Raw genomic sequence first — 13518 nt, 5'->3', positions numbered from 1 at the left:
ACTTGTAGAAGCAGTTGAAAAGAAGCTATAACAGACTTCAAAATAGTGCACATGTCCTTGTAGAAATCTAAGATGATGAAGCCATCAATCTTCTATAGCAACCTTCAATGCTCAAATGAACAAAAGCATTTGATTCAATATAGAGCGTGTGTTTGGCGAGAGCAGATGTTTACCATATCTATATATACACGTTCAATCCACTATTCTCTCTTATTAGAATCCAAGTGGAACATTGATATAATTCAAAACCTCTTTCTTTTAGAGTTCTTTGCACCACTTTGAATCATAATGACAAGTATAAAATACATTCTCATACTTATATTCTAACATACAATTTCAAAACATCAATATGTAATGTAAGAAGATTAAAAGTGCACTGTCCTTTTGAAAACCACCTCAAACTTGCCAAATCTAAACTACATATTAATGAAACCCTCTTTGTCGACTAAAAGATGGTAAAAAGACATTTTTGTCTTCTATCACAACAAAAAAGTTAAAGACAATATGTAATTTCACAAAACAAAATTTTGCTGTTGTTTGTTTAAGCCTCACCTACAAGTGATTTTATCTTCTCTAATTAAAAAAATAAAATAAAATAAAATAAAATAAAACCTCTCTCCCTCTCCCCCACTCCCACATTCTCTCCCACTCTCTTCCTCTCTCCTTCAATTTAAAAAACGAAAGTAAAAAATCCAAACACTTTGTGTGTAGACATATACTACAGGGAGGAGGAGTTCGGCTAAGCCACACATTGAGAAACCTAATTTGGTATCGAATTCGCCATCCACGAGATTTGAATCTAAGACCTCTCATTGTCAAGTGAAGAGAAATACCACCAGACCGTAATACTAAATAACAATTTTGACTTTATTAATATGCACATTTGAGTTCTTCCAATTATAAATAAGCTTAAATGACAAAATATTAAAAGAAATAGTGACACATAAGAAAAATATGTAAATATATAAGTGTACATAAATGACAGTACCGAAACTTACTTGTACTGAAATGTCTATACCTAAATGTTTGTATTGAAATGTCTGTACTGAACTATATTATAACAAATATTTGTATTCCCAAATATATTTATAATTAGTTACTATACCTAAATATTTTTACCAAAATATATTATACTGAATTAGTGTAGACTTAGAAAAAGTCATGAAATTACAAAAAAAAAAAAAAAAAAAAAAAAGAAAAAAAAAGAAAAGAAAGATAGAATGTAAATGTTGGCACTTAAATAGGGATCATGATCCTCTCCTAAGCAAATGGTGAGGATCCTCCTAACCAGGCCCATTGGGCCGTTTATATTTTATCCAATGACTACAAACAGGGGGTCCCTCTAAAAGTTATAATAATTGCAGCCGTTGGATAAAATTTGAACGGCTAGATGGGTCTGGTCAGGAGGATCATCACCATTTGATTAGGAGAGAATCCTGATCCTTTAAATAGAACCAATAGACTAAACTTAATTTTGAGTCTTGGACAACTTATCTTATATACGAATTAAAATCTAGTTTTCGTTTTTTATTTGTGCTTTTTATATCACAAAATCTGGTTTTCTATACATGTAGAATGACACCCGTAGTCCATGGACGGTAAACAGCAGCGGTTGCCAATTGGACGGCTGACTTTCGACTTCCGGCGCGATTCCGTTTTTCCGATTGTCGACCATTTCCTCCAAAAAGACTCTCTTTCCATTCCATTCTATTTCTGCCACTGCTCAGCCACTAAAAAGTTGAATAAACGAAAGCATACGTTGTTGGTGAGTTTCGTAATTTTGGGACAAAAACAGCGGCTAATGGGTCACTCCACATATACCCTTCAATTAATCAAACGACAACGATGAATGAAGGACATAATAATGCAAACAGAAGCCATTCCCACTCTCTCATGATTATCACCAATCATGTTTCGGAGTCTCAGATCAGTAAATAATTATCAAAAGTAATGTTATATTTATCATTTATTTATATTTTTTTAATATAAATTTGGTCCGTCAATACATATGGACTTCAACGTTATTAAAGAGAAAGTACAAATGATAATACGTACAAATAAATAATAAGAATATCATTTTTGAATTATTTAAAGAAAAACCTAAATGGAAATCATGTTGAGTAGAGAAGAGTGTCAAGAAGACGCGCCAACGGTAGAGCGTGTGTGAATTTGGTACAATAATGCGAAGAGGTGGGGCTAGCTATGTATATAATTCATGTCCGTATTATGAGAGGGGCTTTCCTCTTTTTTTCCAACTTTTGCTTTCGCCCTCTCTCTAGTTTCCTCTCCTCTTTTCTTTTTGTTGATCTCTGACCCAATTGTCTGTCTGTGTGCTATCAACACCCTCACCACCACCACCACCAAGTTTACCATCGAAATCTCAAACAAGATCCCTCTTCTTCTTATTCTTCTTGTTCTTGTACCAGCAGCAGCAGCAGCAGCAGCGAGGGCTAGGGCTAGATCTACCAGTAGTGTAGGGCATGCCAATCAGTGGTAGCTAGCTAGATATATAGGACTCTCTTCTTAATTAGTAACACCAACACCACCGCACAGGATTTCCAAGATACCGACCGAGAGCTGATCATATCATCATATCGTTCGCGATCAATCGAGAATTGAAGATGACTCCAGCTAATCTGGCAGGGCAGTTTGGCGACACGACTTACACCAAGGTGTTTGTTGGAGGGTTGGCATGGGAAACCCAGAAGGAAACCATGAAGAAATACTTTGAACAGTTTGGTGACATCTTGGAGGCCGTTGTTATCACTGATAAGGCCACTGGGAGATCTAAGGGCTACGGATTTGTATGCACTTTCCCTTTCATGTCATGCAATATATTGTATATAGCGTTTTTAGCTAGCTAGTTAGATAGATCTTGAAATAAATGAATGATATCTGCATATATGTATTTTACTATTTTGATTATATATATATAAATATGTAGGTAACTTTTCGCGAAGCCGAAGCTGCGATGAGAGCTTGTGTGGATGCTGCTCCCGTGATTGATGGGAGGAGGGCTAACTGCAACCTTGCTTCTCTCGGTGTTCAGAGATCCAAGCCTTCAACTCCAAAGCATGGTAGTATTCTATTTCTTTGCTTTTATTTTCTTTAGGTTCTCATCCTCATTTTATTTTATCCTTAATTGAAACCTTATTTCTTTATTTTTGGTTAAGGTCTTTTGACTTTTGTGCATGTCATTATTTGAATATTAAATTAATTACATGTCATATGTCAATTTCAAAAATAAAAAACTTATTAATCATTTCCAAATATATCATTTTAGTATTTTCATATATTTCTATTTTTAATTTGTACCATTTTATAAATTTATACCAATATTCTTTTTAGTTTTAATTTGTACCCGTAATTTTAAATTTAATCTATACCTAGTAATTATTTTTTCAAATTTAATAATTACGACAGAACATTAATTTTTTTTGCTAAAACTATGTGATGAACAATATATTATACTCTATTTTTTTTTTTATGTCGGTATTATATTTAAAATATTATTTCAATTTGTTAAATTTCATAATTTGTAGAATATTGAATGCATAAGTGTAGTAGCTAAATTCCTTAAATGATGCTAGGAACCTTAATCAAACTTTTTAAACAAAATGACCTTATTAATTTCATAAATTCCTTAAATGATGTAGGGACCTTGAAACTTTTAAATTTCATAATTTGTAGAATATTTAAAATACTATTAGATTTACTAAAGACCAGAACCAAAATCACCTTATCAATTTCCTCAATTCCTCATTTCTTCTTTAATTAATCTCTAATCTGTATAATAAAGGTATCATAGGTTTTATCTTACAAAAGCTTATCTTGCGTTTTCACGTGAACACACATATACATATCTTCTAATTAAGATACTTTAACTGATTATTTATATTACCATTAGTTCTTATATATTAACTCGGTGACGCAGCCAACAGCCTTCAGAGTTTTGGATATTCCTCACTAATTATCATTTATGCTCTCTAGAAAGAGGTTGTTGAATATATATATATATATATATATATATATATAGATTTGGATTGTGGTCCGAAAAATATTCTTCTTTGAGGAAAATTCTTTTCACAGTGAAATATATGCAATAATGCAATTTAGATATTCCTCCTCAACTAAGGATTAAGTTTATTTCTACATTTTTTTTTAATTTAAATTGGATCAATATCGAACAAGTCCAATATCTCATGTGCTTTTTGCAAAAATAGTTGGATAATATAAATACAGGCCTTTTATGTAAAGGAATTTCTATTTTTGAAAAAAATGAGAATTAGATATGGGGTTCACTCCACATCGAATTTTAATGATCCGAACCGTCTATTTTGTAAGTCTCAATTCATAGATTATTCTTACAAAAATTCAATTCAATCCAAAACCATGTGCTTATTTAATTATCAAGATCAAATTTCATTGTTTCTTATATAATAAAGTATTCGTTCATTTTTTTGAACCCAATTAGATGTCTTAAATATTTTCGATTTGGCTAATATTTTGCAAGGGTGATCTATGATGTACAACTTGAAAAATAGACGGTTCAGATCGTTAAAGTTTGATATGGTGTTGACCCTACAACCAATCCTTATTTTTATAAAAAAATGAGAATCCCTTTTCTTAAAAGCTTTCAATATATATATAAAATTGGTGTCATACTAGCTCAAATTTGCGTAGCTACCATTCCAAAGCAAGATCGACATATTTGGAACCATATTTCTATCCTCTTCTTAATTTGAAATTGTTTCAAGCATAGATATATATACTCATCCTTTCTTGCAATATTCTTCTTCTGATTATTATTATCATCAGATTAATGTTAATGCAATTTTGTGTATATTATTTTAGAAGAGAAATAATGTTGATACTTATATATGCAGTACTAGTAGTAGAGATGTCTTTAATTTGTAGAGTGATGTATAATCAAAGTTACTGTCGGAAATATTTAAGAGATTAATTGGGAAATGATGGGCAGGTGGAGGAGGGGGAGGCAGGAGCTTTGGGAGGGTGGGGCCATTCCAAACAGGGTTTGGAGGAGGAGTGGGATCAGCTTTTCCCTCAGCAGCAACCTTCGCTCATTATGCCATCCAACAAGGGATACCTTACAATCTTTATGGGTATGTATGACCATTGACCATTTATTGACCATTTGACCATCTCCATCATCAAATATAATATTGGGTTACCTTACAATCTTTTTTTATGGATTACTGGGATTTTTTTGGACGTTCTGAATTACTTATATTATAAATGTTTTAATAGTTAGATTTTTATTTAAAAACATAAAAATTAAGATACAATAGTTAAAATATTCGGAATCATCGGTATTCCGGAGCACTCAATAATTTTTTATGGGTAACTATATATGTATGAGTTGATGATGAAGATGCTTTCTATGCTATGCTATATATATGTTGGATCGTCATCCGTATCTGCTAGCTGTATGAATACGTGTGTGTGTATGGGAAGCAGCACGTGCTTTGCCAACTCATGGACTTCCACCACCCAGCCTCATCAACCTCGTTAAAGTAGCCCTTTTTTTTTATGACAAAAATTTGAGGATAAATTAGGTTCTTCTCCCTCATTTTCTTTTTATTAATTGAAATCTTATTCCTTTTTCATTTTTGATCAAGATCCTTTAATTTTTTTTATGTCATTATTTAATATTAAATTATTTACAAGTCACTGTATGTCAATTTAAAAATGAAAAATTATTAATCATTTTTAAATATAATATTTTTAGTATTTTTTTTCTTCATATATTTCTATTTATAATTTGTATCCGTTTTTGAATTTCGTACCAATATTCTTTTTAGATTTAATTTGTACCCATAATTTTGAATTTTAATATGTACCTATATTTTCAATTTAATTTGTACCCATAGTTTTGAATTTTAATATGTACCCATGTTTTAAATTTAATTCGTATCAATATTTTTTTTCTGAACGTACCCATGCTAATTATATGTGTTTATTTTATGTTTTAAAACATATCAATAGTGATTTCTTGCACTATATTAATAATTTCGTGGGTACATTTTTTTTTTTGTTTTTGCTAGAACTATGTGAAGAACAAATTACTCTATTATTGATTTTTAAGTAATTGCTATATTTGTAACAATATTATTTGGATTTGTTTAAATTTCATAATTTGTGAGATATTGGATGTATAAATGCATGAGTTAAATCCCTTAAATGATGTTAGGGACCTTGATCAAACTATTTAAACAAATAAGGTTTCATTCTAACAACTATGTTGATTAGAGACCGGAGCCAAAATGATCACTTTTTTAAAACATTAAAGTAGCCCTACTATATATGTATCAAAATTCTGTCAAAATTCACCAGCACGATCATCTCTCTCTCTCTCTCTCTCTCTCTCCACCACATGATCAACATCAAAATTCATTCCCTTTTGGCATGGTTGTGACATTCCCCCACCCCAAAAATACACACTGGCAAATAACACAGTACACAATATATATGCATCGCGCAAGCTTGTGCTTTCACATTTGATCCTCATGCATGCATGCATATATATGACATGCTTCTTGAATCAGCAATCTCTCATGGGCGCATTGCATTTGCAACCTTAATTAACCATTCATTGACATGAATTGTTTTTAACATGTATGCATCATGTTTTACACAGCCATGTAAAACGCATAAGTAATTTAATCGAATTTGAATCGATATTTTCTTGTCTAATAGATGCTGACTGACTTATAACTCTTTCCATTTCGATCAGGTACTCTTCATACTCGCCAGACTACACTTATCCTGCGGTTTGTACAATCTTCTCCTTTTTATATTATATTATTTCCTTAATTAATTTGTACTTTCATTTCTTTGCACTTTTTCAAATATTTCCTCTAAAACATTTTACCCACTTGGTTTTCTCGTATTCCCTTTCTTTAATGAAACATTCTACCTTTGCTTCTTTATAGGCATGCACTTTACTCTTCCAACAGCGTCCATATATATTACGTAGGGAATGTTTTTTTTCAGCCACTCTAAAGTGATAGTGATGCTTATCACTCTATTTATCACTATTAGATAATTTTAAATTTCGAGATCTGTGTAGTAGATAGATACAAATTTTAAAATTTAAACTTATTCAACGGTGATAAATAGGATGGTAAACATTATCACCAGTTAAGGGTGGTAAGCAAAAAATGCACCTATTACGTAAGGGTAAGAGGAAAGGGGACCAACCAGCACTTATATGCATTGCATGTCTTGGCAGTTCCATGTATGCGATGCCAAGTTGTGAAAAATAATTTAACTTCTTCAACTATTCCCAACAACCAAACTCCTTTTTTTTTTTTTTTTTTTTTTTACCTTGATTAACATACGCCCGTGTTCCGCGTTCCAACTTGGTAAGTAGGCTTTCACTATAATCTACACCAAATAGCGCACACAAAGAACAGGAAGGGAAGAAAGTGAAAAACAAGACCAAATATCCAAGTAAAAATGGGGAACTCACATGTACAGACTCCAGTTTCACGAGGCCTCCTGAGTTTAAATACGCAGTTATATTCCTCGCGTTTACCGATAAAAAAACTTCTTTTTTTTTTTTTTTTTTTCTTTCTAGATATGTACTATATATACCTAAGTAATTGTACTTGAATTTAATGTAAGGTAATTATGTATTAAATTAACTAACTCGTATAAGTAAGTGATGATTTGTGTTTTGTGCAATGTGTATATATATTTTGCAGAACTACTATGGTTTGTATGGAGGGGCAGCAGGCCAGTATCCTATGTACGGGACAAGCCCTGCAACTGGGATGGTGGCCGGAGCAGCAGCGGCGGCGGCATTTTACCCCTATCTTTCATATGGATCAGAAGGGAATGGAGGAGCCGCAGCAGGTGCGTATGGTAGCTCAGGTGTGCCGAGCTATGCAACTGGTGTCCAATTCCCCCACCAGCAGCAGCAGCAGCAGCAGCTTTTTCAGTATTCGACCATGAACTCAAGTGGAGTTGGAGGCTACCAGCACTATGGTCCTCCCATTTCTCTTGCGCCCTCGCCCGCCTTGCAGTCACCAGGTAATTACGTGAATTTGTTTTTCGTTAGATCGATATGAGAGTAATTTCTTGACTTTTAACTAGTTAATCTTGGTTGAGATGGATGCAGACACTAATATCTTTGACAGTGTGTTTTGCTGTGCCACAGGCGTAACCGTGGCCCTTCCTGCACCAATTCCTCATCGCTAGTTCATCCGAAAGTGCGTGCGTGCATGCATGGCTTCAATTTATTTGAAACTCGATTCCACCCTCGTCGGCTGCAAATGCTTCTGAGTTTTCAGCAACCTCTGGCCTAACCATGGTTCACTTCTCCATCTCTTTCTCTCTCTCGCCGTCTAACACACAATTAATTAGCCCAAGCAATTGGCATTTGAGCTAATTAATTTGCACACATACAAAGTCTCTCAAAGGGGCTACATGAAATCATTCCATCTCCGCAATTGGCTGGGGTACGTAGGTACGTGCATCTCATGCATACTCATGCATTCCATTTTCCCCTTGAAGAGTTCCTTTGAAGAGGAACTAAAGCATCCCTTTAAACACCAACTCAGGCTACTGGGTTTTAGCCAAGTTGGAAAATAGTTTTCGTTGTTTCCCTTAAAATTCTTAGCCCTGGAGAGGCTGAGGCAACAAAAGAAAAATGTTACTTTTGGCCCAGGAAGGCTAAAGAAATGCATAAAATGGCTTGCGAATATTGTAAATTCAAAACAAATAGCAAGCCCCTCACTTTTGAAAATTTTCAACCCAAAAATGTTTAATCCCTCAATCTTCAGCTAATCAATCACCTCACACAAAAAGAGGCGCACAGTTTTGGGGAAAAAAAACATTGGCATGGAATGCCCCGGTTGTTTTGGCTGTTAGCAACTAGTCTTAGGATTTTGAAACTAGCTAGGACCAGTGATGTTTCTATAAAGCTTTACCTAGTTTTTGTCAACTTTCACATAATATGTGTCTAACCAACCAACGTTGGATCTTTTTTCCTTTAGGGTAAAGGGAAGAAAATCACTAATTCTTGTTCGTTTCTTGTAAATTCATCAAGTGTGGCTAAACTACTGGAGTTTTAGCCCCATTTCACTAATTTAATTTTAGGAGGGATAGTTTTTAGCATTAGCTTTTAGCTATAGCTGGTACAAATCTCATCATCCTTTTGAGCACTCCACTAATGGGTGTGGAGTTCAAAAGCATCTGCATGTAATCCTCGGGAGATATTTTGGTTCCCTTGGGTTCTTCTCCACTAACGCACCAACCATGGTTAGGACTTAGGGCTTCCTCACTCTTCTCTCTCTCTCTCTCTCTCTCTCTCTCATGTTCATCTACTACTTGGAAATGGACCTTGATACCCCTTTAATTATGTGTAAGTCTATGCTTTGGATTGTAATTAGGGATCCTATTAAGGACAGTTAAGATTCGTTCTCCATCACTGCTGGTTGAGAATGGATATGCTACTCACTGCTATGCTTTAAATTGAGACTTTCATGTTTAAGATTCTGATGATGATATTAATTGAGGCTTTTAATTGCTTAATTCTTCTGAAGTTCAAAATTTTGGCAGTCAACAGAGGAAATATTGTAACTTTCTCAAAATTAATTAAACGTGACCATCAATACCGTGAATTGATGGTAGTGCATACAATAAAACCGAAAGATTTACCAATCCGTTCTTAACACGTATTGCGACAATCTGTATATTACAATATTATTTATATTTATACCTACATATTTGAATATGTTTACTTGGCATGCTGACATTAATCCTTGATGGGTTTTTTTTTCCTTGTTCAAAACTACGGTCTGGTGGTTTTTCTCTTCAATTAGAAATGAGAGGTTTTAGGTTCGAATCTTATGAATGGCAAATTCGATACTAAATTATCTTATGAATGGCAAATTCGATACTAAATTAGGCTGTCGATTGTGTGGTTTAACCGAATTCTTCATATTTTTAGTACAAAAATATCGATATACTAAAAAAAGAAAAGAAAAAGAAAGTAACAAGAGACAATAAACTAATTTAACTTCAATACACCAATAGTCATGTCATAGTTGTTATAAAAAACACGGAATGATTTGCCAGCTTGATAAAAGCAAGTTGTTGATAGCCATTCTCAGTCGCTCCAAATTTAATTTAAGATAGAAATCATGAAAAGATATATATAGGAAGAGAGCGAGAGAGAACTGTGGAAATGTGAGGCTTAAACAAAAAATAGTAAAATTTTGATTTGTAACATTACGTTACCGTCCTTAATTTTTTTTTGTTGTGATAAAAGAAAAAATATTTTTTTACCCTCTTTTAATTGACAAAGAGAGTTTCATTAATATGTAATTTAAGTAAGACTAGAAATTTATGTCCGTGCGTTACTATGGGATAATTGAAAATTATATAAAAGATTAATTTGAACGATATAAAAGATTGTGCTACAGAATAAAAGCTCATACGGATGCAAATCCTACCTTAGATTTTCCTTTTATTTTCAGTTTTATCAAGAATAGCAAAATTGTCACATCCCAGTCCGGAGGTGTCGGCCAGCATAGCTCGATTTGGAGTCCTAATGAACATATCGAGTTCTCCTTTTATTTTCAGTTTTATCAAGCATAGCAAAATTGTCACATCCCAGTCCGGAGGTGTCGGCCAACATAGCTCGATTTGGAGTCTTAATGAACATATCGAGTCGGGGTGTGTCAAAAATCATCTATCTCTCTCTCTCTCTCGGCATATCATAAGATTTCAATGAGTCATAAATATTGTATATAAGTGTTAAAATAGGAGACTGAATGTGTTATAGCAATGTCCGTGAAGAAGTAAAAACAAATTAAGATACAGATACCATTACATAGGACTTGGTAGTAAATCCAAAATTTTATTGGAGGCTCTACATAAAAAAATATATAATATATTAATATGGACATACCATTCTGAATATTCTGTGAGATCTACTAATCTGAGTATATGAATACATACGTTTCTCCAAAGTGCCTATTAACTGTAAGAAACATTTTTGCAGGTGCATGTAAGAACAAATATTCAAGTAAAATGCATAGCGGAACAAAAAAATACCCAAAAACTCAAGTTTTGGTTTCCAAGTGAAAACCTTCTCCATTTCCTCCCGGAGGCCATCAACAACGCCAAAAACTCAAGCTTCAGCACCTGTTCAACATTAATAATGATTTCCTCCCGGAGGCCATCAACAACGCCACACTGCACACGAAAAAATCAGTGAACTTAGTTCACTTAAAAGAAGCTGATTTGTGAGAAGGGTCAGTATCCAACTAATGAACGTTGAGCTCTGTAATATAATCATGTTCTGAATTAACAACCAACTCACCTACTTTTATAACAAATATAAAACAGCATCAGGTACTATCGCATTCATTAGTTCTATAATTTTCTTATTGCTGTAAAATTGACGGTGTGTGCAATGAAATAAATGAAACAAGACACAAAATTTATGAGGTTTCTCTACAGTCAGTGTGACTGGAGTACATCATCAGGGCAGCAGTGGTGCTTTCATTTATAATCTGGAATAATAAGAGTACAAAAATAATTCTCTCTATTCTCTCCTCTCTTCTTCATCTCTCTTTTCTCTTCCTCTCTCTTCCTATCTTTGCCGTGAGTCTCTCTCTTTGGCGTTGTGTGGGGTTTGTAATTATATAGAAAATAGGAGTCCTAGGAAGCAAGCTTCAACATATAGTGGAAGGGTAACTTGCCCATTATTTAATTATTTGAGTGGACATCCACTGTTCTACAACACTCCCCATTGGATGGCCACAAGTCTTCGATTGACTCGTTAAAATCTTGATTTGTTTTTGGATGCTCCCCCTGATGAGTAGTACCATATCTGTTGTGCTTGTTGACTTTCCACAGGCTTGTTCTTGAACTGGGCTGGAGGGCCTTCTGGTTTCCTCCAAAGGTCTGAATTTACTTCAGTTATCTAGAGCTAAATTTGATTCGAGGGTGGTGGACACTTGATCTTGAATCAGACTTGTGATTTCTTCAAGGGCCGTCGAGACTTGATCTTGAATGAAATTTGACCATGATGAGCTTCACGTGGCAAGTGATCTTTCGTTTTGGTGGGGATGAATTAGCATGTGTTTTTTGCACTTGTCTCCACATGCTTCAATGTATCATTTTTGCTTGCTTTATTTGTTCCCTTTGTAGAAGTGGTATTTTCCCTGGTTTTCCCCCTTGCATGTGTGGCATCTTCTCTTATAGTATTTGTTCACTGATGCAGTAGTGGAATGCAAACCTTGCATTTGAATGGTCCTGCAAAACATCACTTCTCAGCGACTCATTATGCTTAGCAACTTTAGTGTAAATAACCAACATCATATCAACACTTGAAAATGAGTACTCGAGAGCAATGCAAGATAAGCAACCAGGCAAAGATTCCAGGCAATAAGTTCTAGATCGAAAGGTTGATTCCAAGTGCCAGCTGATTGCTCTCTTTCTCCTTATCCTGCAGGTGAGAACAAGGACAAAGAAAATGACAGCGAGACAACAAGATATGAGATACTCTTGCTTTTGACCCTAATGATATGAGATACTCTTGCTATGGTGTGACTTGTTTGAAGAAGTATTCTCAGAGAGGAAGAAATCTGAGTATTTCGAGATGCTTTGTTGAAGATGCATTCTCGGAGATGAGGAAGAGTTAGGTATTCTTGCAGGTCTGCCTTGTTATGGAGCACAGAGGTCGACATATATAGGGATTTCCCAATAGCAGGTAGTGGTGTTATACCTTTACTCTTGTCAACAATTGTGGTGTAATTAGAACAATAAGATTTACGTGTTTTCAACTTTGTCAGAGATATTTGACAAAGTTACACGTGATATTCGAAAGACTGAGATTGTGTTTGAAAAGTACCAACAAACTTTATTTAGGAAAATCTGGCTTTTAAAATTTGGAGAGCGATGTCTCTTCGATCTCTAAACAAGTGGCTCTATTGCCTCTTCTTTTATAGAGACATCAATTGTGTTCAAGAGTATGCTCAGAAAGTTGATGCTCGTAGAAATTTTCCCCTTCTTACACTTCTGAGATTTTATTTGACCTCATTTTTCTTTCATCATTTCTGAAAATGGCTAACCCATCTAATATTTGCTTAGATTTGAGTCTTAGGAGTGATATAAACGAATCACATTAGGATAATATATGACGTCTTTCCTTCTTATCTTCTAATGGTCATCTGACGGTTGGGGACTCTGTGATGAAGAATAACATAACCGCTACAATGGTAGCTAAGAATCTTCTCACTCTAAAGGATAACAGAATCCTTTCAAAATGGTATGATGAGTCAACTGTTCAAGACTCCTTGGCTTTCAGTGTTCAATGTGCAGGCTCTGCATCCAATATGGGCCAACGCATACTTGCTCAAACTCGCCAAGTTGAATCATTGATGGCTGAGGTGGCAAGTCTTAAACAAGAGATCAGATGGCTCAAGCATGAGAATAGAGACTTACACGTGCTTGCAAATACTTACTCAACGAACATGAAAA

General features: G+C 34.4%; 1 protein-coding gene across 2 annotated transcripts; it reads left to right on the top strand.

Moving 5' to 3' along the window:
- Nucleotides 1-2232: 2232 nt before the first annotated feature.
- On the top strand, nucleotides 2233-9558 carry LOC137728957 (uncharacterized). Of its 2 annotated transcripts, none has more exons than XM_068467771.2 (6): nucleotides 2233-2804; nucleotides 2945-3077; nucleotides 4982-5123; nucleotides 6755-6791; nucleotides 7728-8055; nucleotides 8183-9558. In XM_068467771.2, the coding sequence occupies exons 1-6, from the start codon at nucleotides 2622-2624 to the stop codon at nucleotides 8221-8223; spliced, it is 864 nt and encodes a 287-aa protein (XP_068323872.1). In that variant the 5' UTR covers nucleotides 2233-2621; the 3' UTR covers nucleotides 8224-9558. The 2 variants fall into 2 exon arrangements, with proteins under 2 accessions (XP_068323872.1, XP_068323873.1); XM_068467772.2 differs by having other exon boundaries at nucleotides 8163-9558.
- Nucleotides 9559-13518: the final 3960 nt, after the last annotated feature.

Source organism: Pyrus communis, chromosome 10, assembly GCF_041283825.1.
Source record: "Pyrus communis isolate YQ-2024b chromosome 10, ASM4128382v1, whole genome shotgun sequence".
NCBI lineage: Eukaryota > Viridiplantae > Streptophyta > Magnoliopsida > Rosales > Rosaceae > Pyrus > Pyrus communis.
The sequence above is the reverse complement of the archived record's forward strand: the minus strand, read 5'-3'. Positions and strand labels throughout refer to the sequence as shown.